This window comes from Geotrypetes seraphini, chromosome 4 (assembly GCF_902459505.1).
Source record: "Geotrypetes seraphini chromosome 4, aGeoSer1.1, whole genome shotgun sequence".
NCBI classification, from domain to species: Eukaryota; Metazoa; Chordata; class Amphibia; order Gymnophiona; family Dermophiidae; genus Geotrypetes; species Geotrypetes seraphini.
This window is the reverse complement of record NC_047087.1, coordinates 123,264,239-123,290,142: the sequence shown is the minus strand read 5'-3', so window position 1 is coordinate 123,290,142 and position 25,904 is coordinate 123,264,239. Positions and strand designations below refer to the sequence as shown.

Below are 25,904 nucleotides of genomic sequence, written 5' to 3'. Positions count from 1 at the left end.
TGGTATGTATTACAGTCTTAAAATGTACTCTTCTGAAATGATATTTACATAATGTTAGCCATACCATGATCGTTGTGTTTGGATAGGTCCTTCTGATCAATATAGAGGTCATGATCAGTATCTAGTTCCCAGAATTTGCAATAAATAACATAGAAATGCTCATAAGAGAAGTAATCTAATTGATTAATATCTTCTTCTTCTAATAATGCCACAGTCTGTTAAAAAAAAAGAGAAAAAATATTAAGATTACAGCAATGACATGCAGTCTTTTTCAATATTCAAGCACATTTTAGGTCTGATTTACTTTCCCTCGGCTTTTATTCCTACCATTTGAAAGAACTAAAGATGAAGCACAGGAGTTTTCATGATTAAACCCCACCCTCCTGTAATTTGGCTAACACATCACCACCAGGAAGCCACAAATTTTGGCTGCCCTTGAAACTATGTGTGCACCCTACATTTCAGTCTCAAGATGTTGCTGTTCTGTCAAAGCTATTCTCCAGTCATTTATAGCTTTAAAAACTTTGATATACTGTCATAGCATACAACTGTTCATGGTGGTTTACAATAAAATATATCAAAAGAAAAAGAACTCTTTTTTTGTCATGATTAAATGCCATTTTTCTATTAATTATACACCACTTAATGTTGGGTGGGGGGAGGGTTTCAAGTGTAGGGTGGGGGGAGGAATACATTTATATTTATAGGATATAATGATAAGATGTTCAAGTGGTCTAATTAATAGTGTTTATTATGAATTTTTGTACACTTGATGAAAGTTTAAAAATAAATAAAGAATTTAAATGAAAAGAAAAAGAACTCCATTAAATCAAGAACAGACCTATCACCCACCATCTCATCTCTGATCCCTTCCATTTCTTTTCTCAGCTTTACTGTAGCTCCAAAGAATTGACAAAGTGTGTACAGTGCATTCCTGATATGCACAATACAAATCACAATAATTAAAATAATGTTGGGACTTCCTCAGTGATTCAATACATGCATTGGAGTCTGAGACTCAAACTTAACTATTATTCCTAACAGCATGCAGTGTTTGCATTTGGTACTGGGTTGGTTACTGTCCATGCACTTTCATGAGGCTTCTGAAAAGCAGAGTTACATTTCTGTTCTACAGAAATTAGGTATTTCATTTATATGGCTATTTCTCAGAATCAGAACACATATATGTTGTATTAAAGATACAATTCAGGGAATTTACTATAAAACATTTCTGAAATCACATGGTACTGCAATCCACTATGAAAATATTTATATGTTTGCTTACTATTTTCTTTAATTGAAATAGAAAGTGAAACGCAACTATTTTTAATTACAAAGATGAAGTCTCAAAGACTCAACAAGTACAGATATCAGCAGACTACATGCCACAAAAAACTGCTATACTGGAGTATAGATTATATAATCAGGCTCTGAAAACAGAAAAAAACAACAGATCAGAAAAAAAAAAAAACACTGGGAAAAATAAGTAATATCACCACCTCTCCTTAAAATTGGCTGAGCAATTACTATACATCGCAAATCTTCGAACTTATGGCCAGCTGTAAACAGTGCTGAACCATAGGAGCATCTTCTTTTTCTTAGATATACTGCATAGTATTGGTGCTCAATGATTCACCTTTTAAACACCCGATATGTTTGACCAATATACAGGAGATTGCAGGGACACCCAACACAGTAAATGACTCCTTTTGAATCATAAGTAGTACTGTATTGCTTTTAATGGCGAGCATCCTATTTTCAACACTGAAGGTAGATCTTCTTCTGTGATAGAACAAATATTCTAATGTATGGTCTGCTTTTCCAAAGCAAGGCATTAAGCATAAGAAATGTAGACGATGTTCTATTTGTTTCATTACAGAGGAAGTATCTACCTTCAGTGTTGAAAACAGCAATGCTACTCACAACAGCATAACACCTTTACAAAACTACCATGTTTCCCTGAAAATAAGACACTATCTTATATTAATTTTGGGCCCAAAAAAACCACTAGGTCTTATTTCGGGGAAACAATGCCCAATCACAAACTCACAACATCTTTCTATCCCCCTCCCCCAGAAACCGAACCCCTGCCAACTCTTCCAGCTCTCCCTCCCCATGCCGACCGCGAGACTGACATATCATTACCTTCTTCCAAACAGTAGCGTCACAACAGCAATCTAAATGGGCTGCTTCTGGCCTTCTACCTCTGGTGCACTGCATGTGCCGTGTTGCTGATGACATCATCAGTGATGCGGCAGAGAAATGGCCCGGTGGGAGAAGGCACGAAGCAGCACGTTTAGATTGCTGCCATGATGCTACTATTTAGAAGAAGGTACTGGTATGTCGGTCTCGCGGTCGGCGTGGGGAAGGAGGAGAGAGGAACGGGTCAGCGGGGGGTAGGGTGCGCGGGGTGGGGGAAGTGCTGCTGCCTGGGAATCCAGTGCTTCAACTAGGGCTTATTTTTAGGGTAAGCTTATATTAAAACCTACCTCAAAAATCATGCTAGGGCTTATTTTTGGGGTAGTTCTTATTTTCGGGAAAACACGGTACATAGTAGGCATGTTTAAGGAACTCACCATGATCTGGTGGCAATTAGGCAGGTTATAAATTTTGCCAAATACAAACACACATCTATATTTTAGAATACTGGTAAAGCAGTTATGCGGGAAAAATAATCTCTTGGATGATAAAGAAAAGCAGACATAGCCAAATCATAATTTTTAAACTAGAAAACCAATCACATAAAGAAAAAACAAGGAGCCCAATAGCAACCAGCAGCAAATAAGTCACTATTTTAGTCAGTGTTTATTACTGTTTAAATAGCATAAACTGTGTTAATGAGCATATAAAATTTTGTTTTTGCTTTTATTTAAAAAAAAAAAAGAGATTAGGTTTTTGCCTAGGTAATCTTCTTTTTCGTAGGTGTGTCTAGTGGTCCTGAAACGATAGGGTTCTGTATCTCAACTCACAAGTTGCTTGCAGAAAACTGTCAAATCATGTTTTCAACTCTGCCTCCTTCCCAAAGAGCTGCTTCTGACCCCCTTAGTTCGTACAAAAGCAATCAAGAGCACTGTAATAACAGATATAACTGGAAGGAGAGAACATGGAAAAAAATGAGTACCTGAATGCTCGTAAATTCATGTAAACCATTCTGAGCTCCCTTGGGAGAACGGTATAGAAAATTAAATAAATATATAAAAATCCCCAACAATTCTATTCTGCTCTGTAACAAACATAATTGGAGCTTCAATCTGTGTGGCTCTGAAAAACACTTGGCCCAGGGCCATGTCGAACAAGGCTCCCAGATACTCCAGGCGCTGAAAGTTCCAGCTGACTCTTCTTCAGGTTGACTATCCAGCTCAGGTTTTGGAAGAGTTGCACCACTCTTAAAACCATCAGTTCACCTTCCTCCTTGGACGAAGCTCTGATGAACCAATTGTCCAAATATGGGTGCACCTGAATCCCAGCCTTGTGGAGGTGCACTGCCACCACCATTATCACCTTGGTAAAGGTGCCAGATGCTGTGGCTAGGTCAAAGGGGAGAACGGAGAACTGGAAATGCTGCTCCAGCACATGAAATCATAAGTACCTCCTGTGGGTCAGGAAAATGGAAATGTGAAGACAGGCCTCCATCAAATTAGAGGCAAGAAATTCTCCTGGCACTACTGCCGCTATGACCAACCGCACAGTCTCCATGTGGAAGAGTGGTATCTTCAGTGTCTCACTGACCGACTTGAGGTCCAGAATTTGCCTCCAGTTGTCAGAACCTTTCTTTGGCATTATGAAGTATATGGAGTATCTACCCAAGCCCAATTCTGCATCTAGAATCGGCTCTATAGCCCGAAGAGCTAGTAGACTTTGTACCACAGCCCAAACTTTGAGGGCTCTCTCTGGCCGGCCAAAGAATTTATAAAGCGGTCTGGTAGGGGGGCACAGAACACAATTTTGTACCTCTTCCGGACAACGTCCAGAAACCATTGGTCTGCGCCAATCTGAGACCAGACCAACCAAAAGGCTGACAATTTGCCTCCTATCTGGTGGAGTTCAGCCCCTGTCCTAACATGATTGTGTTTTCTTAGGGGCTGATGAACAGTGAAAGCCCGAGGCTTGCTGTCTTCTGCCCCCCCTGAATCTCTGACACAATCCCTGAAAAGGTCTCTTTGTCACTTGGCCTCCCATATGGAATCTTTGGGAGCCTTGAAAACTGCCCCATCCCAAACTCCGGGTCGTTCAGAGTCTACTGTCCAGTAAGATCATGTAGGCCCTTACCACATAGCATCTGCCCTCAAAAGGGAAGCCTGCTCAGTGTAGCTTTAGAGGTAGAATCTCCTGTTCACTGTCTGATCCAGGGTGCAGATAGCATAGGCTGAGACTGAAATCATGGAGAGCATCCGCAATATAATTCACCCTGGAGAGGAGAATTTGGAGATCTTCCTCATTCTTCAGGTCTGAAGACTGAAACAGGGGGGTGTGACAAGCACGTGCCATAAAGGAAAAGGCAGCTGACACCTTAATCCCTAGGGCCAAAGCCTCAAATTGCTGTTTGAGGAGCAAGCCCACTTTACGGTCCCAAGTATCCTTTAATATCATCCCTCCTTCACTAGGCAGGGAGACTCGTTTAATGACCTGTGCTAACAGCAAATCAAGTTTTGGCTGAATAAACAGCTGCTGGAAATCTGGCACCATCAGATACAGCTTGGCCATAGCTCTAGCCACTCAAAGGGATCCCTCTGGTGACTCTCAGTGGTCAGCGACCAGCTTAGCGATATCCAGATGAGAGGGAAAAAACATGGTCAGAGTCACAAAACTGCTCATAACTGAGCATTGAGAAGAGGAAGCTGTAGGATCGTCCAGCTTTAACGCTTGAAAGCACAGAGGCCTTGAACTGTGAGGGTCTTCCCCCTGTTACAGGGTCACTACCACCTCTTGACTGCTGTCCTCCTACAAAGAAACACTCTGCCAGAGAAACATCATCCTGGGATAAAAGTGGCATGGAATTGGACTTTCTATCCTCTCAGTTAATGGCACACTGAATCTCCTGGTCCAGGTCTGCATCCTCATCTGGTCGAGGTGCATGCTGAGATGAGAACCTCTGCGCCACTGCCACTGGTGTACTGCTAACGGAAACTGAGAAACTTCAGCAGTTCAAATAGGCATTCTATATAAGGCTTACAAAATCTGGGGGGGAAGTCTTGTACTGGGGGTCTCAAACACTGCAGGATGGACCCCCCTGCCAGTCCTCCTAAGCTCCGTGGCACCCACACGACTACATTTGGCCAATACATTTTTTGGAGAGTCTCTTCCATGAGAGTGTACCTCCTGCAGATCCCCAGCCCTGGAGGACTTGGAGGAGCCTGAGCCCGAGGCTCCCACTCCTCTCCCACATGCTCTGTTGCACATGGGACATGGATGCTCCTCACCTAGCCATCCAGCACAAACCTGGCATGATCTAGGGGTAAAAAGACCCAGGGAATCCATCCCTTTTGATTTGAAGAAAAATCAAGGGGGTTTTGAAACAGATGGGAGCTTCTGAAAAAAAAAGAGACTGTTTAAAATCCAAGATAACCACCGTCAAAAAAATAGTGCCAAGAACGGCCTGTGGAGACCTCCGTGAAGGGAAAAAAACACAGGGAAAGGGATTTTAGAAGTGGGGGACCTAGGCTCTGTGGTCAAAAAATTTTAAATTCAACTTTTTGTGACCCCCCACCCCGATTTTCCCCATAGGCTACAATAGCCATACTCATTGTGCCATGTGGTGCATGCCTGCTTCAGCATAGGATTTCAGCTGGAATCAATAGAGAAGAAATCTGCCTCACAGATTCGTTGAACAAACCTGTTCTTCTGGCTGCCAGTCGGACCGAGGTCAGAATGGGCCTCAACCCCCAAAAAACCATGAAGCGAAGGGGAGAGGACCATTTAGCAGGCCCACCTTAGTCCTGGCTGAGCCGGGAAGGGACCAAACAGCCAGTGCTCAATCTCCTGAGTAATTCAGGGATGTGAGCAGCTATGCAGGGGATGGCCCTTGAGCTAAAAAAAATAAAAGCAGGCTGGCTAGCACGGTGTCCTCAAAGGCTGATCCTGCTAGTAGTAGACCTCCACCACGTAGGTCTGCATCTTCTCCCAGGCAGAAATCCCAACAAGTGGGAACCTCTAGGCACTGAGCCACCAAATGAACACTGAGAAAAATACCCCAAAATAATAAAACCGCAGAAGAGATCAAAAGCACGTCTAAGCAACTTGCTTGTAGAAAACAAACAGATGAAAAAAGCAGCTCTCTGGGAAGGAGGCAGAGTTGAAAACATGACTGAAAGTTTTCTGCAAGCAGCTTGTGAGTTGAGATACAGAACCCTATTGTTTCAGGACCACTAGACACATTGCACTAGAAATTCGGAGTACTCAAATTTGGTAATAAATCAGATACTCTTGGAAAATTGAACTAAGATATGGCAAGGAAAATCAAATATTTCAGCTACACAAAGAAAGGAAACAGCAATTATTAGTATAGAAATAGGAGCATTTACATTTTTGAGCCTCTCTACAAGGTAGAATAGGTTGATACTGGGCCTATTCATATTTTATTCTTTCCAACTCAAAGGATATTGGAAATAAATTATACATAAGGGATCAGGACTCCCTGGTCATCCATCTCCAATACCAAACTCTGAAAATTGTACAGAACAGGACAAAATTTGGCATGGTGGGAAAACAGACATCAAGGTGAAGAATGGCCCAGATCAGACTGGGAATTCCTAAAAAATAGACTTCCTAATACAATCCCCCTCCCCCTCCAAACTGACCCAATGTACTTTTATGGAAGAAGAAGCTTCAGTTCTGCTGCATAGAAACTTTGATGTCCTGGAACACAGTAGCTGGAGAATTGCTCCTTTCAAATTGCTTCTCTTTTCTTCTCTACTCTCTGTCATACACATGTACAAAACAGACACTTAAACATAATACACATAGAAAGGCTTAAAATAATTCCCTTACGGCGTGCTCTGCATGCATTCCCCACTACTCACCCTTCTCAGGGCTGCCATAACCCCATTTCACTTGAACTGGCTCTTAGTGATTCAGATGTATATTTCATTTTCTTTTAGAAAATTAGTGACAACCTTTGGGTTGGTTTTTTTAAAGTAATGAATATAAAATAAAAAGGTGCATCCCACTTGCTACCAGAAACATGAACAGAGAACAAGAAAATTCAAAACCGAGAAAACAATATAAATAAGGGAATAAAAAGCAAAGCTAATAGTCATCTTAGAGTCCTGGTGGATAAAGGACAATTAATAGGACACTGTTACCAGGGTACAAATTATATTGCAATGTTTTATGGATCAGAATTCTAATAGGTGTTACCATTAGAAATCTGTCACCACTTGTGTATCTCAATATGTGGTGTACTTGATCAAATGTCCTTGTGGATATATTGGGCAGACTTCTATTTGCCTGATAGCACAACAACACTGCATAAAAACTTAAAAATTGGAAGAACCTTTAGTAATTCATTGCAGAGATTTTTCTCATGATTTTGACATTTTGCGTTGAATAGCCCTGGAACAAGTTTCACTATCAAAGCATTGAAGTGATATCCGATGCTAGTTACAACAGCGGGAACAAAAATGGGTCTTTCTGCTGAATAACCCCTAGGGGTTTAAATACAGCAGAGGAATGGAAGGCTTTTTTGTAAAGAATGTTTTTGATGACAGCCTGTTCATTGCATATTGTCGGGGGGCCATCTGATGTCATAATTTTGTCACATTGATGGGGTATGGCATTTAGATGCTAACCGATATGTTTAAGTTGCTTTAAAAGTTGGTGTTTTGAAGCAGAATCAGCAAATTATATTGAGCCAATAAAGTGATTTGGGGTTCCAGTCTTCCCTGAGGCAGTGATTTTTGTATCAGGAAATGAGATTCGTCAGGAATGAAAATTTCAGTGTCTGCAGAAAGCTAAGTATAGTTTCCGATATTTTGAGTGAAAAAAGTAATGTAAAAATTGGATTCACAAATGGGACTGAGAACAGAGGTTATATTAATTAGGACACTAATTTGTGGGATTGGACCTACACATATTTTTGTGATCGATGAAGAGCTACCTCAGTAACAGTACAATTGCTTAGTGAAGAAATGTGATTTCTGATGAGAATGTGCAAATGTATTGATAGAGTTTTTTATGACAATGACTGACTGAGTCAGCCTTTTATTTTAGTAGGGACTGTTCTCCTAGAAGCTGAGGCTTTTTCTCCACTATGAAATTTGAGTGGTGAATAAGAGTGCCTCTGTATACTGGATATTGAATGAGTTGATTGTTGATATACAGTCAAACCTCGATTTAAGAGTAACATGGTTTGCGAGTGTTTTGCAAGACCAGCAAAACATTCTCGCAATTCTTGTCTTGCAAACCGAGTGTTGACTCGATTTGCGAGCACCCCCCCCTCCGAGAACCAGCATCGCTCCCCCTCACTCCTGAACCCTCCACTCCCCCGCGCGAACTGGCACACCCCACCCGAACAGCATTCAGCCTTACCCCATCTGGCACCAGCATGCAGTCCATAGGACATGCCAGTGCAAGAGGTTCCTGCCTCTTGCCTGGGCCTTGAGCATCTGCACATGCTCAAGGCCCTCTGGTTCTTGCTCTCGGCTGAATGCTATTCAGGCGGGCGGTGCCAGTTTGCGTAGGGGGAGCGATGCCGGTTCTCGGGGGGGGGGGGGAACAGTGCCGCTGACCTTGGGGGGTGGGAACGTATCAAGCGAGTTTCCCTTACTTCCTATGGGGAAACTCGCTTTGATATATGAGTAAATTGGTTTACGAGCATGCTTCTGGAACGAATTATGTTCGTAAACCAAGGTTCCACTGTATATCCAAGCTCTTAGTTAAATGTGGTGATTCCAATTACCCTAATATTGGCTGGATAAATGTTACATCAGGGCGTGCTAGGGAGGTAAAATTCATAGATGTAATAAATGACTGCTTCTTGGAGCAACTGGTCCAGGAACAGAGAAGAGGTGCTATTTTAGATTTAGTCCTTAGTCCTATGAGTAGTAACTTTGTTGGGTCCAATGGGAAACAACAATCATAACATGGTCACATTTGAGCTGATATCTGAAGTGACATCTCTAAAGACATCTACTGTAGCAGTTTTTAATTTTCAAAAGGGCGACTACAGTAAAATGAGGAAATTGGTTAAAAAGAAGCCAAAAGGTTTGGTTATCATCTTCTTCCATAAAGACCAAAGCAAAGATTTCATTCAGTCTCTCCACTATGGCCTTATCCTCCATGAGTGCCCCTTTTGCTCCTTGATGATCCAATGGTTCCATAGATTCTCTTGCAGGCTTTCTACTCCTAATGTACCTACTTTTTTCTAACTTGCCAGTGCATATGTTGCTTCTTATTTTCTTCATTTGGATCCTTTTTCCATCCTTTAAAGAATGTTCTTTTGGTTCTAATAGCCTTTTTTACTTCACCTTCTAACCATGCTGGCTCTCATTTTCTCTTCTTTCCATCTGGTCGGGGCTTTTATGATGTCCATACCTAATTTAAAGTCCTAACCTTTGGTGGCAAAAGGTTATGACTTTAAATTAGGTATGGACATCATAAAAGCCCCGACCAGATGGAAAGAAGAGAAAATGAGAGCCAGCATGGTTAGAAGGTGAAGTAAAAAAGGCTATTATAACCAAAAGAACATCCTTTAAAGGATGGAAAAAGGATCCAAATGAAGAAAATAAGAAGCAACATATGCACTGGCAAGTTAGAAAAAAGTAGGTACATTAGGAGTAGAAAGCCTGCAAGAGAATCTATGGAACCATTGGATCATCAAGGAGCAAAAGGGGCACTCATGGAGGATAAGGCCATAGTGGAGAGACTGAATGAAATCTTTGCTTTGGTCTTTATGGAAGAAGATAATAATAATAATAACTGAGCCAAACTGACAAGTTAAAGAGTGATAAATCACTGTAACAAGCTGGCTGGGATTGGATATCTGTTGTAGAGAATGACATAGGGAAAAGATTTATCCCCGTCACTGCCCCATCCCCACGACCACTGACCCTGTCCCCACCCCATCCCCGCAACCTCTGTCCCCGCAACCACTGTCCTCACAGCATCAGGACTGCAATATTTAGCTTATTCCTTCCTTATAAATCAAAGTTCTGGCTGCTGAACTAGAGAAAGAGATGGTCAGCTGGCAGGGCTTTGTTTATAAATTTTTATCAACACAACTAATACACTACTTTATCCTAAAACAAAACAAAAAAATAAATAAATAAATATAAATTTATTTTCTACCATTGTTGTCTGGTTTCTGCTTTCCTCATCTTCTCATTCATTTCCTTCCATCCACTGTCTGCCTTCTCTGTCTTTTCCATATGCTCTGTTACTGTGCCTTTCCCTTCCATCTCTCCCTCCACCCCCACCCCCCAAATTGGTCTGGCACCCATCTTCTTCCCTCCGCTCCCCCCATAGTCTGTAATCTCTCTCTTCCCCATTTCCCTTCAGCGTCTGTTCCTCTCCACCCCACCTTCCTCCGTTCCCTTCAACATCTGTTCCTCTGCACCCCACCTTCCCCAGTTCCCTTCAGCGTCTGTTCCTCCACTCCCCACCTTCCCCAGTTCTCTTCAGCATCTGTTCCTCCACACCCCACCTTCCCCAGGTCCCTTCAGCGTTTTTTCCTCCGCACCCCACCTTCCCCAGTTCCTTTCAGCGTCTGTTCCTCCACACCCCACCTTCCCCAGGTCCCGTCAGCGTTTGTTCCTCTCCACCTCACCTTCTCCAGGTCCCTTCAGCGTCTGTTCTTCTCCACCCCACCTTTCCTCCCTTTCTCCCTCCCTGCCCCTTACCTTCGTGGCATGCAATTTCTAAATTTGCTTTCTACGAGCAGCCAGGGCGTTGAAGTTGCGTATGGCTGCAGGAAAGGTCATCTCTGATGCAATTTCCGGTTACGTCAGAGATGACTTTTACAGCAGCCACACACGATTTAAACGCTCCGGCTGCTCGTAGGAAGCAAATTTAGAGAAATTGCCTGCCACAAAGAAAGGGGCAGGGAGGGAGATGCTCAGGCGGTGGCAATCGGGCTCAGGTGGCGATCAAGAGGGATGGAAGAAGGGAGATGCTTGGGCGGCGGCGATGGCTATCAGTATGGAGGGAGGGAGCGCGATCTGTGACCACGCGTGTTCTGTCCCTTAACTGCGGAGACAAGGCTATTCTTGGAGACTTCCTTTTACCTATGCCTTTTTGGCTACCCCAGGTGAGTCCATCATCAGTGACGTCGTAGAGGAAAGGCCGCGAAGCAACCCGTTCAGAGTGCTGCCACTAGTTTTAAAGCTTCAGAGGTATGCAAGGTGGTCGGTGGTGGTCTGGTACACAAAGGGATGGGAGGAATAGGTATAATACGGTGGGAGGGTCAGTGGTGTTCCGGTGAACAAAGGGATGGGAGAGAGGGATCTTAACTTGGGCTTATTTTGGGGTATGGCTTATATTAGGACCTACCCCAAAAATCATGCTAGAGCTTAGTTTTGGGGTAGGTTTTATTTTAGGGGAAACACTTTAGGTGTCAAAGACAATAAGCTGAATCTTTCTGCCCAATGTGCGGTGGTGGCCAATATGTAAACAGGATGCTAAGAATTATCAGAAAAGGGATGGTAAATAAGATTAGGAATATTATAATACCTCTGTAAAACTCCAAAAAAATATAACGGAATTAGATAGGGTTCAAAGAAGAGCAACCAAGATGATAAAAGGTATGGAACTTGTATGAGGAAAGACAAGAGGTCAGCTTGGAAAAGAGACAGCTGAGGGTAGATATGATTAAATTCTAAAAAATCCTGAGTGGTGTAGAACAAGTGAAACAAATTTTATGCCATCAAAAATTACAAAGACTAGAGGGCACTCAAAGCTACAGAGAAATACTTTTAAAACCAATAGAAGGAAATATTTTTTTACTCAAATAGTTAAGCTCCGGAACTCATTACCAGAAAGTGGTTAATGTAGATCATTTAAAAAAGGTTTGGACAAGCTCCTGGAGACAAAGTCCAGTCTGCTATTGAGACATACATTGGGAAAGCCACTGCTTGCCCTGGAATTGGAAGCATGGAATGTTGCTGCTATTTGGGCTTCTGCCAGGAACTTGTGACCTGAATTGGCTACTGAGGAAACAAGATACTGGGATAGATAAGACTTTTGGTCTGACCCAGTATGGCTATTCTTATGTTCTTACTCCAGAGGATCCCAGCATGCAATATGCATACTCAAGGGATACATGGCACATAAGCAGGGGGTAACCAGCCAATATAAATGCTTGTATTTTGCTACTGTGGTTCTCAGTTCCTTCCATCCACAATCTTTCAATAGAGATGCCCCATACAAATTGATCTGTTATTCCTCCTTCTCCTCAATTCTCCCCCCTCCCCCTTGTTGCCTTCCCAGGTCATCAGCTGCAATAACAACATAAAGATGAACAGAATCAATTCCCTGCACACAACTGCCAGCTCGGCCAGTCATGCTCCCTCCTAATGCAACTTCCTGCGTTGGAGGGCATGACCGGCAGAGCAGGAAGAGACACATACAAGAAAATAGTTAAACACATCTTCACATTGATTCTGCCACTTCCATAGAATTCATAGCCAATGACTTAGAAACGCAGCAAGATGGGGAAGGACAGAGAGGGACCAAGTGATGCTGGGGAAGAGGGAAAGGAACAGAGAGCCTAGGTGATGCTGATATGGGATAAGGAGAGAGAGAAACCAGGTGATGTTGACTTGCAGGTGGGGGGGGGGAGAAACAGGGGAATCTCAGTTGCTAGCTGAATGGCAGAGGGAGTATGTCACAGAGAAGATGGTTACGTGAAAGAGAGAGCGAGCAAGCAAATGGTAGCATACTGGGGGGAGAGAAAGAGAGAACGAGTCACAGAGGAAAGAGCTACATGGCAAGGGAAGAGAAAGAGAATATTACAGAGGAGGCCCTGGCCAAAAAAGAATTAAGACAGAGGACAGCAGAAACCAGAAACTGATCAACATGAGTAGAAAAATAAAATGAACAGAAAACAAAGACAGAAAAAACTATTATTTTCTATTTTGTTATTAGAATACATCAGTTTTTTTTAATGTACATCATAGCTGATTGGAGCTTGAGGGCACAAGGCTTTAAGTAGTTGGAAAACACTGCTCTACTCCATTAGACCACAGTAAATTTGGGGAAGGAAAGCAAGCTGTAGAATCCTCAATAGAAAATAAGAAACAAAAAACGAAGTGGTCCTTTTACTAAGGTGCACTAGCTGTTTTAGCGTGCACTAAATGCCAACGTGTCCATTATAGTCTATGGATGCGTTAGCATTTAGCGCATGCTAAAACGGCTAGTGCGCCTTAGTAAAAGGACCCCAAAGGCATTAGGTGTGAATATCTTCCTTTTTTTTATGTTCAATAATTTTTATTAAGTATTTTAAAGGATACAAGAATCATTTAAAGTACATAGAAACAAAATAAAGCTTTCTGTATATAAAATATATAAATCTATGTTTAACTGTATAGGAGCAAAGGCTCCAATTATTAAAAATGTATGTAAGGGATATATAAGATAAAGATGAGAGAGAGCAGTAAAGGAAAAGGAAAGAAAAATGAAAGAGAGAAGAGAGGAGAAGAAAAGGATAACAGGAGTGTCTAAGAAGATAAGCGTACATAGGAATCTAAGAATGACCATGGAGATTTGTTGTATTTCAAGTTCATGCAGGTTCGGAATGTAACTCTCTTCTCATATGCATAGGATTCAAATCTATGATACATACTCAGAGAGTTCCACCAAAAGGTATAATCTAATAGCGAGGGTGATTTCCAATTTTTTAGAATGTGCATGAGAGCAGTCACCAACATGGTATCAATGAGTTTAGGTGGACAATTTGATTGTGTGAAACATGGGTGTTGAGAGCGAAGGATTACAATGTCTATAGAGATTTCTTCTGAGCAGTTAGTAATAGATTGTATGGTGTTCCAGACGTAGGTCCAAAAAGAGCGGACTAGAGTACAATGAAATAACATATGATCAAGAGTTCCTTCCTCTTTCAAACAGTTCCAGCAAACAGAGTCTTGCTTTAAGTTAGCTTTCCACATGCGAAGTGGGGTCCATATTGCCTGCCACATAAGAAAGTACATTGATTGTGATACTCTAGAAGATAAAAGCGGGCGATTTGTTGATGACCAGAAAAGCTCCCAATCAATGTCGAAGCATCCCCCTTCACTGCACCGGAGGAGCCCGAGATCGGCGGTTTGCCCCGCCCCAACAGCCACTTTCGGCACAAGTCTGCCTTTGCAGCCCTCTTAAGGGCTCTGAATACAAGACCCAGCGTCAAAACCCAGCACAGTGAAGGGGAAGGAAGATCGAGGCATCCCCCTTCACTGCACCGGAGGAGCCCGAGATCGGCGGTTTGCCCCGCCCCCAACAGCCACTTTCGACACAGTCCCTCCTTCCTCCACCCCTCAAGCAAGAGAGATTTATCCTGCACTGCTCATTTAGGAGCCTTGCTTTCCTCAGCTCATTCGAGTGCTACCTTTTTTTTTTTTTTTTTCTCAGCCCACTGCTGGTCGCCGAGGGGGAAGAAGAAAGGGAAGAAAGAAGGAAAGGGAAGGGGGGAAAAAAAAAATGGGGCGTGGCCTGATTGCCGCGGTGATTACACATATGGTGTGTGAATATCTTCCTGATAGCACAGTTACTTACCATAACAGGTGTTATCCAGGGACAGCAGGCAGCTATTCTCACATATGGGTGACGTCATCCGACGGAGCCCCGATGCAGACGCTTCACAAGCAGACTTGCTTGAAGAAACTTGAAGTTTCGAGTCGTCCGCACCATGCATGCGTGCGTGCCTTCCCGCCCGGTGCAGGGCACGTCTCCTCAGTTCAGCTAGCAGAGAAGCCAACCAGGGGAGGTGGGTGAGTTGTGAGAATAGCTGCCTGCTGTCCCTGGATAACACCTGTTATGGTAAGTAACTGTGCTTTATCCCAGGACAAGCAGGCAGGTATTCTCACATATGGGTGACCTCCAAGCTAACCAGAATGGGATGGTGGGTGTTTTGGCAACTTAGGAAAATAAATTTTGTAATACTGTTTGGCCAAACTGTCCATCCCGTCTGGAGAAAGTATCCAGACAATAGTGAGAAGTGAAGGTTTGAACCGAGGACCAAGTAGCAGCCTTGCAAATCTCCTCAATCGGTGTTGATCTGAGGAAAGCTACAGAAGCTGCCATTGCTCTGACTTTATGGGCTGTGACTTTACTGTGAAGTGATAATCCAGCCTGGGCATAGCAGAAAGAGATACAAGCCGCCATCCAATTGGAGATGGTGAATTTAGAAATTGGATGTCCCAACTTATTTGGATCGAAAGAGACAAAAAGTTGAGGAGCAGTTCTGTGTGGTTTGGTGCGTTCCAAGTAGAAGGCCAAAGCACGTTTACAATCCAGAGTATGAAGAGCTGATTCTTCAGGGTGAGAATGAGGCTTTGGAAAAAACACTGGAAGCACAATAGATTGGTTGAGATGAAATTCTGAGGCCACTTTAGGTAGGAATTTTGGATGAGTACGAAGAACCACCTTGTCATGATGGAACACAGTGAATGGTGGATCAGTAACTAAAGCTTGTAGCTCACTGACTTGTCGACAGAAGTGAGGGCAATGAGAAATACCACTTTCCAAGTGAGATACTTCAGATGATCCTTATCAATTGGTTCAAATGGAGGCTGCATGAGTTGAGAAAGGACAACATTGAGGTCCCAAACCACAGGAGACGGTTTGAGAGGAGGTTTAACATTGAAAAGTCCTTTCATGAATCTGGAAACCACCGGATGAGCAGAGAGGGGTTTCCCTTCAATAGGCTGATGGAAAGCAGCAATTGCACTGAGATGGACTCGTATAGATGTAGACTTGAGACCAGAATTGGATAAGTGTAAAAAATAGTCCAAAACAGAAGATAAGGAGGAATGCTGAGGCTCCTTATGATGAGAAAAACACCATGTAGAAAATCTAGTCCATTTTTTGTGATAGCATTGTCTAGTTGTAAGCTTTCTAGAAGCTTCTAAAATATCTCTGACAGATTGAGAAAACGGAAGAGGGGTTATGTTGAGAGAAACCAGGCTGTCGGGTATAGAGACTGCAGGTTGGGATGAAGCAGAGATCCCTGACTCTGTGTAAGCAGAGAAGGAAAAACTGGTAGAAGGTATGGCTCCCTGCTGCTGAGTTGAAGTAGAAGGGAGTACCATGGTTGTCTCGGCCACCGGGGAGCAATTAGAATCATGGTGGCATAATCGATTTTCAATTTGACCAGAGTCTTGAGAATGAGAGGAAATGGAGGGAATGCGTAGAGAAGAGATTCGTCCATTCCAGAAGAAAAGCATCTGTCTCGAGGCGATGAGGAGAGTAAATCCTTGAGCAGAACTGAGGCAGTTTGTGGTTGTGGGGAGCTGCAAAGAGGTCTATCTGAGGTGTTCCCCACTGTGCAAAAATGTGATGAAGAGGCGAGGAATGTAGTGTCCATTCGTGAGGTTGCAGAAGACGACTCAAGTTGTCCGCCAAGCAATTCTTCGCCCCTTGGATGTAGATAGCTTTGAGGAAGTTGTGGCGGATTGCCCAGTCCCACACCTTCAGAGCTTCTTGACAGAGGGAGGCAGATCCTGTCCCTCCCTGTTTGTTGACATAATACATGGCGACTTGGTTGTCCGTCCGAATGAGGACTACCTGGTCGTGAAGAAGATGTTGAAAAGCTTTGAGAGCTTTGAAAATCGCTCTGAGTTCCAACATATTGATGTGACATTAACGATCCGTATTGGTTCAATGGCCTTAAGTACGTAGACCATCGAGATGAGTGCCCCAAGCATAAGTTGAAGAATCTGTCGCGAGGACCTTCTGATGAGGAGGCGTTTGAAAAAGCAAGCCTATGGAAAGATTGGAAGAGAGCATCCACCAATGGAGAGACTTCTTCAAGGAAGGAGTGATTGAAATATGTCAAGAAGGAGGGTCGTAAACTTGCGTCCATTGAGATGCCAGGGTCCACTGAGGAAGTCTGAGGTGAAGTCTGGCAAAAGGAGTCATGTGTACTGTGGAGGCCATGTGACCCAAAAGTACCATCATGTGTCTCGCTGGGATGGAAGAGCGGGAAGACCAGACAGAGATGAAGAAGAGCTTCCAGACGTTGCTGTGGAAGGAACGCTCTGAGATGGATAGTATCGAGAACAGCTCCGAAGAAGTGTAGATTCTGTGAGGGCTGAAGGTGGGATTTGGGAAAATTGATTTCGAATCCCAAATTTTGCAGGAACCAAGTAATCCGTTGGGTCGCTACAATAACCCCTTGAGATGTTGAATCTTTGATGGACCAGTCATCGAGGTAGGGAAATACCTGAAGACCATGGTTCCTTAGAGCTGCTGCTACCACTACCAGGCAGTTGGTTTGTTCAATCAAATCCTGTGTGGACATTGGACTTCTATGAGTGAATGTTCTGCTTGATTGAACAAACTAAATTTTTTCTACTGAATAATAGTCTAGGTACAATGAAAGTAAATAGTAAAAATGTTTGAGTAGATAAGGGAGATGAAGCCAGGCCGAAGGGCAGCACTCTGTATTGATAATGCAGATTCCCCACCCGAAATCTGAGATATTGACGGGAGGCTGGATGAATGGGAAAATGAGTGTAGGCCTCCTTGAGCAGTGGCGTACCTAGGGCATGTGGCACCCGGGGCCCATCATTTTTTGACAACCCCCCCATGTAAAAATTTTTTTTTTTTTTTTTTTGCAATAACCATGAAATGGAATAAATGGTCAGAATAGAAACAGGCAGTGAAAATTTTCTTTTATTGAACCTCATATATGTAACCATTATTCCAAACATAACATAACATAAATTATGTCTAAATTGTCATGACATTAGAAGTACATATGGAGTAGTTGCAGGTGATGCTTGGGACAGTTCTGATTGTGTTAGTTCGGTTTTATGTGTTTTTTGAATAGAAGGGTTTTTATTTATTTTTTGAAAGTTTTGTAGTCTGCGGTCGAAGTCAATAGGTTGTAAAGTTGGAGGTCGAGAGTTGCAGCTCGAATGGCTAGGAAGTTGTTGAACAGTTTTTGGTTGGAGGGTGTGTGAATGGTGCGTGAGTTCTCCTATGTCTAGTTGAGGTGGATTTAATTAATCGATTGTTCCAATAGGCTGGGCTGTCTCCGTTTATTGCTTTAAATAGTAGGCAGGAAAATTGGAAGTGGTTAGTAGGGATAGTGGAGCATATCTGGAGACTGAGTAAGAAGGTTAAAACAACAAACTTAAAAGCAACTTAGAATTCTCTTCCATATTTGTTCCCATTATAAAAAAACACTGATAAATTCCCAGGAAAAAAATACATTAAAATAAGAAGTGAAAACAAAGGCCCCTACAGATGAGAACATAACATAAGACTAGCCTAACTGGGTCATACCAATGGTCCATCATGCCCAGTAGCCCATTCTCATGGTAGCCAATAGTGCTGCCCGATTCAGAGAAAAATATTTCATTCGATTCGATTCACCCTGTTGAATCGATTTTTCGATTCGATTCACTGTTAATGACACCGCTTTTTAAGTTTAAACAAAGTACAACAATAAATTTCACAACAACAATAAATTTCACAAAGTACTTAAAAAAAAAAAAATCACATTTTTCCATTAAAGCAGTTCTGGAGACATTTGCTTGAACAGTCTTTTTTCCCAGTCCATAAGCAAGCAATATGAAAAAGATTTCCTTAATTATCTACTCAAACATTTTTACTATTTACTTTCATTGTACCTAGACTATTATTCAGTAGAAAAAATTTAGTTTGTTCAATCAAGCAGAACATTCACTCATAGAAGTCCAATGTCCACACAGGATTTGACAATCAAGCAGAACATTCACTCATAGAAGTCCAATGTCCACACAGGATTTGATTGAACAAACCAAATTTTTTCTACTGAATAATAGTTTAGGTATACTGAATAGCAAAAATGTTAAACCAACACAGAAAAGCAGTAAAAGTCAATAGGTTCTCCAAGTGGGAACAACCTGATGTCTCAGCACTTGAGGAAAAGACCACGTAATAATGTTTATAAGATAAATCATATAAATGATTATACTGAAGCAGGGTGTCCTCAGCGTGAGAGGTAAGCGAGAGGAGAGAATTCTCCAGCGCTTTACACAATAAGGCACAGGTTAATCACCCTCTGCCTGCAGTGCACACCATCATAGGACACCTCAGGTGTGCTCAAATTAATCAATGTGATAAATTAAACAGTGATAAACAATTGGTCAATCACAAGAGTGCAAGATCAAACAGGTTGTTCCCACTCAGAGAACCTATTGACTTTACTGCTTTTCTGTGTGAGTAGATAATTAAGCAAATTTCTGATAGCCTACAGAACTGATTCTCACCTTCCATCCCCAGCCCCCAAGACTTACCAGACCCCCCCTGCCGATGTATTTACTTACTGCCTGAACTGGATATTAAATCGTGGGGAAGAGAGGAGAAATGCGGGGAAAGAGCCAGCCAAAACTAGTATTTGTTGCTGCTGAGTGCCGAGGTCTGCTGCACAAGGTCCGCTCGCTCGCCGCTTGACTCTCCCACTCCTTTCGTTTCTTCCGATGTAATTTACTGTTTCGCAAAACCGGAAGTTACATTAGATGGGAAGAGTCGGGCGGCGTGAAATAGTCCGAACTCGTCGATTCACCTGATTCGAATCGGTGAACCGATTCGAATCGTGAATCGGGCAGCACTAGTAGCCAATCCAGGTCACTAGTACTTGGTGAAAACCCAAAGAGTAGCAACATTCCATGCTACCAATCCAGAGCAAGCAGACGCTTCCTCCATGTCTTAATAACAGACAATGGACTTTTCCTCCAGGAATTTGTCCAAACCTTTCTTAAAACCAGCTACGCTATCTACTTTTAACATAACTTCTGGCCACTTCATTTTTAAGCTTAGATCTTTCCTTCCAAACAGAGACCTTGCTAGATGTCAAATACAGCACAAGGTAACTTCACACAGACTTAACTGTGCAGGAAATGAATCTCCTCATACACCCACCATATAGTGCAAAAATGTGCAAAGGTCTGTTTTTTTTCTTTCGATCACTACATAGCCTAATGCCACACAAGCAGCGCTGTTACAAACATATTCTGAAGGTCAATGCTAAGGTTGACAAAGTTTCCTTCCTTGGACCAGAAGGAGATACTGACAAACCACTGGAAGAGATTCTAAAACAACTACCCAGAAATAACACCCAAAGACCCACTCAGTGTGTGAACCAGTTGAGTGGAGTGGACTAACTGGGGGTGGAAATGGGCCCAGAGTTTGCTCAGCAGAATTTCCCAGACTACCTCTTCCTCTCAACACACTGACATGCTACCACCACCACCACTAGGAACACCTCACCGAGTATGCCAGCAATGCTTATAAACTTTATAAAACACATTATTATATTTTCTTAAAAAGCATATATTTTAACTGAACTCAGCCTTGCCATTCACAAAAATAGAAAAGTTCCCATTTCAAGCTGTCTCATGTACACTTTTCAAATCTAACATATTGTAATCACAAAACAGAAAATAAAATTATTTTTTCTACCTTTTGTTCTCTGGTCAATATTCAAATCTTGTTGGTCCCAGGCTCTTGTTGTCTTGCTTGCCAGGGTCTCCTTTCTCCGTGCTAACCATCCATCTGCCATCTCTGTCCTCCCCTTCCGTTTCCCTTCCCTCTCCCGGAGATCTGGCATCTTTCCTTTTTTTTGTCTCCATCCACAGATTCACCTTTTCTCAACTCCCCACCACCCCAGGATCCACCATCTCTCCCTTTCTGTTCCCAACTATCCTCCTATCCAGTATCTCTATCCCCCCTCCACACCATCCCCTGTTTCCAAGTTCTCTCCCTTTCTGTTCCTTCCCTCCCTAAATCCCATTATGCACCATCTCTCTCCCACTCCTCTGTTTTTAGACCCATTATTTCTAACCCCCAAAGTCTGGCATATGCACGTATCTTTGAATCCCCCTTTCCCTCTCTCCCTCTGTGTACTTTTACACCAGGACCCCCCCCCCCCCGAAGGTCTGTCCCCCCTCCGAAGGGCTACACCCCACCCCTGAAGGGCTACACCCCACCCCTGAAGGCCTGCACCCCCCCCCGAAGGACTTTACCTCCCACCCGAAGGTCTGTCCTCCCCCCGAAGGCCTGCACCCCCCCCCCCCCGAAGGACTTTACCTCCCACCCGAAGGTCTGTCCCCCTCTGAAGGCCTAAACCCCACCCCTGAAGGCCTGCACCCTCCCCGAAGGATTGTACCCTCCACCCGAAAGTCTGTCCCCCCCTGAAGGCCTGCACCCATCCCGAAGGCCTGCACCCACCCCGAAGGCCTGCACCCACCCCGAAGACCTGCACCCACCCCGAAGGCCTGCACCCCCCTGGAGGCCTGCACCCCCCTGGAGGCCTGCACCTCCCCCCGAAGGTCTGTACCTCCTGAAGGCCTGCACCCCCCTGAAGGCCTGCACCCCCCCTGAAGGCCTGCACCCCCCCGAAGGTCTGTACCTCCTGAAGGCCTGCATCCCCCTGAAGGCCTGCAACCTCCTGAAGGACTTTACCTCCCACCCGAAGGTCTGTCCCCCTCTGAAGGCCTAAACCCCACCCCTGAAGGCCTGCACCCCCCGAAGGTCTGTGCCTCTTGAAGGCCTGCACCCCCCTGAAGGCCTGCACCCCCCCTGAAGGCCTGCACCCCCCACCCAAAGATCTGAAAGCCTACACCCCCCCCGAAGGTCTTTACCTCCCACCCAAAGGTCTGTCACTCCCCTTAAGGCCTACACCTCCCTCTTAAGGCCTACACCCCCCATCTAGTACTGTCTGATGCAATTAGGTACGGGTCAGGAGGCCAGAGGGGAAGCAGGACATTGCAGCAATTCCCAACTGACCCTCCCCCCTTGCCCTCTAAAGCAGGAGCCGGCTAGCAAGAGGAAGTTGCCGATCCAGCTTTAGGGGGGGAGGGTCAGTTGATGATTCGGGAGGCCGATTTTGGGGTTTTTAAAAAATTGATTCGGGCAGAAAAAAAAATAACAATAAAACCACCGCCAAGCAGCCCAGCGATACTCACCCTCAGTTCCTGCCTTAATTGCAGTGTCCCACGCGGCTCGGGCTCCCTTTCTTGCTTCCACCCAGCCGGAAACCGGAAGTTGCTGACCAAGCTCCGACGGCGACGGGGGGTGTGGCCATGGGGGAATGGAAGTTAAGAGAGAGGGCTCAGGCAGGATCACTTCGGGGACTCGCGGAAGCCTTGGAGTCGGGCCATAGCAGGGAAGTTCCCGGGCCATGACTCCAAGGCTCGAGCACCCCTAATGAGCTGGCACCCAGGGCAGACCGCCCCCCCCCCTAGGTACGCCACTGTCCTTGAGATCCAGAGAGCATAACCAGTCATTCTGCTCGAGAAGGGAATAAAGGGATGCCAGGGACAACATGCAAAATTTTTCTTTGACCAAAAATTTGTTGAGAGCCCTGAGATCCAGAATGGGCCGCAGATCGCTCGTCTTCTTCGGAACAAGGAAATAACGGGAGTAAAACCCCCTGCTCTGCTGTTCCAAAGGAACTGGTTCGATGGCATGGAGACGAAGCAGAGCTTGAGCTTCCTGAAGAAGGGCGGTCTGGGAAGGATTGGAAGGATACTCTCTTGGAGGAAGCTCTGGTGGAACCTGAGTGAAATGAAGAGAGTATCCTTCTCTGATGATGGTAAGTACCCCAAGGTCGGATGTAATGACCGTCCATCTGTTGTAAAAATGATGGAGACGACCTCTTATAGGAGGAAAAGGAGACAGAGACAGAACGGTGGAGGTTATGCTTTGTGTTAAAGTCAAAAAGGCTGAGAAGCCTTAGGTGCAGCAGAAGTTGGGGTTTCTGTTGCTTCTGAGGTGGCTGTTTCTTCAAAGGAGGGCAAGTGTAAGGCGCTGGCTTTGGAGGAAAACGCCTCTGGTAGATAACAGGAGGGCATGTAGGCCTAGAAGGGGCTGGCTTAGGTTTAAGTCTGACTATGTAGGCAAAGGATTTAGCATGGTCAGACAATTTCTTGGTGGCTGCCTCGATGGATTCATCGAAAAGGTCATTGCCCTCACAAGGAATTTTCGCCAGGCGGTTAGAATCCATGTCAATGGTGCGAAGCCAGGATAGACGACGCATGACCACAGAGCAAACCGCTGCTAGGGCAGAGAGCTCAAAGGCATCATAAGATGACTGCAGAAGATGGAGACGTAACTGAGAGAAAGAAGCAATGACTTCTTGAAACTCAAAATGCATGTTATCATCCAAGTAATTCAAAAATTTTGGCAAAGGAGACAAAAGAAATTCAAAATAAGTGATAAAATAAAAATTATAATTAAGGACTCTAGAAGACATCATAGCATTCTGGTAAATGCGACGTCCAAATTTATCCATGGTTTTTCCTTCCCGGCCAGGAGGAATTGTGGCGTAAACCCTGGAAGGATGGGATCTCTTTAAAGAGGATTCCACAAGCAGGGATTGATGAGACAAAGCCTTTATGATGCACCATTTTATATCTGGAGTCCAACTTTCCTGGAACTGCTGGAATGGAAAAAGGAGTCTCCATGCATCTAGTAAAAGTCTGATCGAGAAGCTTATGTAGTGGAAGCTTAAGAGATTCAGCCGGAGGTTGAGGAAGATGCATGACCTCGAGGTATTCTTTAGAATATTTAGAGCCAGTGTCCAATGGAATGCTCAAGTCCAGAGCCATCTGTCTCAAAAAAGAGGAGAAAGATAACTGATTCACAGTTGCACGGCCTTGAGAAGGACTCGAGTACGTCGAGGCAGCTGGAGTCGAAGAAGAAGAAGCCTCGGCAGGAAACCATGTTGCGAAGAAACCTGGAGACTTGGACAAGGCACTGGAAATTGGAATATTCCCGAGGGCCGGCATCGGAGACCTGGAACGAGGAGTTGGAGGTCTTGTCAAGGCCGGAGAGGATCGAGGCTTCGAGGAATGATGTCTAGAAGAATGCTTTGAAGCAGGCCTCAAGTGAAGTCGAGAACTGTCTCTCGAACTGGATCTCGAGGACTGAGCAGAGTTCGCCTCGGAAGCAGAAGATCGAAGATCTATAGGCTTGGAGGAGGAGCCTCGAAGCACTTTCGAAGACTGCACACCCTTTGTAGAATGTGAGGTATCCTGTCGATGCACTCGCAAAGAATCTTTTTTTTTTTTTTTCAATAATTTTATTGAATATTATAAGTAATATACAAAAAGCAGTTCAAATACATAAAAATTGAATAAAAAATAGTGATGTATAAACAAAAGAAACCATAATTGCATTCATTTGCATATAACAGATTAGTAAGAAGAATTCAGAGTATTTGAAACTGCTAAGAAAAGAAATAGAAAGGGTAGAGAAGCAGAGATGATGAAGTAAAAGAAAAAAGAGAGATAAAGAAAGAGAGAGAGAGAGAGAGAGAGAGAGAAAGAGAGAGAGGCAGAAGTGTCTACGAGGCAGAGTGAACATATGAATCTAAGATTGACCAAGGTGATTTATTTCGCACCAAATTTGTAGAGAAACGGGATATCATGTTCTTTTCATATGCATATGATTCGAATTTGTGGTACATGCTCAAAGAGTTCCACCAAAAGGTGTAGTCTAGTAGTGTGGATGACTTCCAATTTTTCAAAATGTGCATAAGAGCTGTCACAAACATGGTGTCAATGAGTTTAGGAGGACAGTTTGATAGTGCAAAACAAGGGTGTTGAGAACGAAGGATTATAATGTCCATGGAAATATCTTCTGAACATTTGGTAATAGATTTTATGGTGTCCCAGATACGAATCCAAAAGGAATGAACCATAGTGCAGTGAAGAAGCATGTGATCAAGAGTTCCAGGCTCTTTCAAACAGTTCCAACAAGTAGGATCTTGTTTCAGTTTCGCTTTCCACATTCGAAATGGAGTCCATATTGCATTCCACATAACAAAGAACATTGATTGTGAAACTCTTGAGGATAATAGAGGACGATTTGTAGATGACCAGAAGAGTTCCCAGTCTATTTCAGAAAGTGTGGTCGTTAGGATAGAACCCCAATGGTTCATGGATTGAGGTGTAAAGGTGAAGGTGTGGTCTCTTAAGATACTATAAAAAAGAGATATCGCCTTACCTTTCAGTAAAGCTAAAGTAGACCAGTGACGAATAGTTTGTTGAGAGGTCATAAAGTCAGGGCGCATTTGAACATTAGATAGTATTCCAGTAAGCTTAAGCCATTGAGGATATATAGAGGATGGGAGTGAGTTTACAGAACAAAAAGTATCAAATGGGACAAATGAAGTGGAGGAGATCAATTGATTAACAAACCACACACCCGCCCGCTGCCACCTCTTCCATGAAAGAGATCTACCCTTATTTTGAATTTTAGAATTATTCCAAAGGGACATGAGTGGGCCTTCAGCAACAGAGATCTCAGCCGCTGCATCTACCGTATTTTCGCGGATATAACGCGCACCATTGTAAAACGCGCACAGGGGTATAGCGCGCAGAAATCACGATGATATGTACAAAAACTTTTCTATACCGCGCTCAGGCATATAACGCGCATGCTGCCCGACTCTCCTCTGGCCACCCCGACTCTCCTTTCGCTCTCCCCGACTCTCCTCTGGCCACCCCGACTCTCCTTTCGCCCTCCCCGACTCTCATCTGGTTGCCCCGACTCACCCTGACTTTCGGTGCACTGCCCCGACTCTCCTCTGGTTGCCCCGACTCACCGTTCACCCGCCCTGACTTTCGGTGCACTGCCCCGCCTCTCCGTGCCTGTCCCCCTTGAAGTCCTGTCCCCCCTTGAAGGTCTGCCTGTCCCCCCTTGAAGGTCTGCCTGTCCCCCCTTGAAGTCCTGTCCCCCTTGAAGGTCTGCCTGTCCCCCTTGAA

General features: G+C 44.0%; 1 protein-coding gene across 6 annotated transcripts in view; it reads right to left on the bottom strand.

Annotated features, from left to right (window-relative positions):
• LOC117359206 (serine/threonine-protein phosphatase 2A regulatory subunit B'' subunit beta-like) overlaps positions 1–25,904 on the bottom strand; it is a 261,026-nt gene that overhangs the window by 93,121 nt on the left and 142,001 nt on the right. For all 6 annotated transcript variants that reach the window (XM_033941552.1, XM_033941551.1, XM_033941556.1 and 3 more), the window contains one exon: positions 65–215. In XM_033941552.1, coding sequence (XP_033797443.1) covers positions 65–215 — 151 coding nt within the window. The remainder of the gene's footprint in view (positions 1–64; positions 216–25,904) is intronic.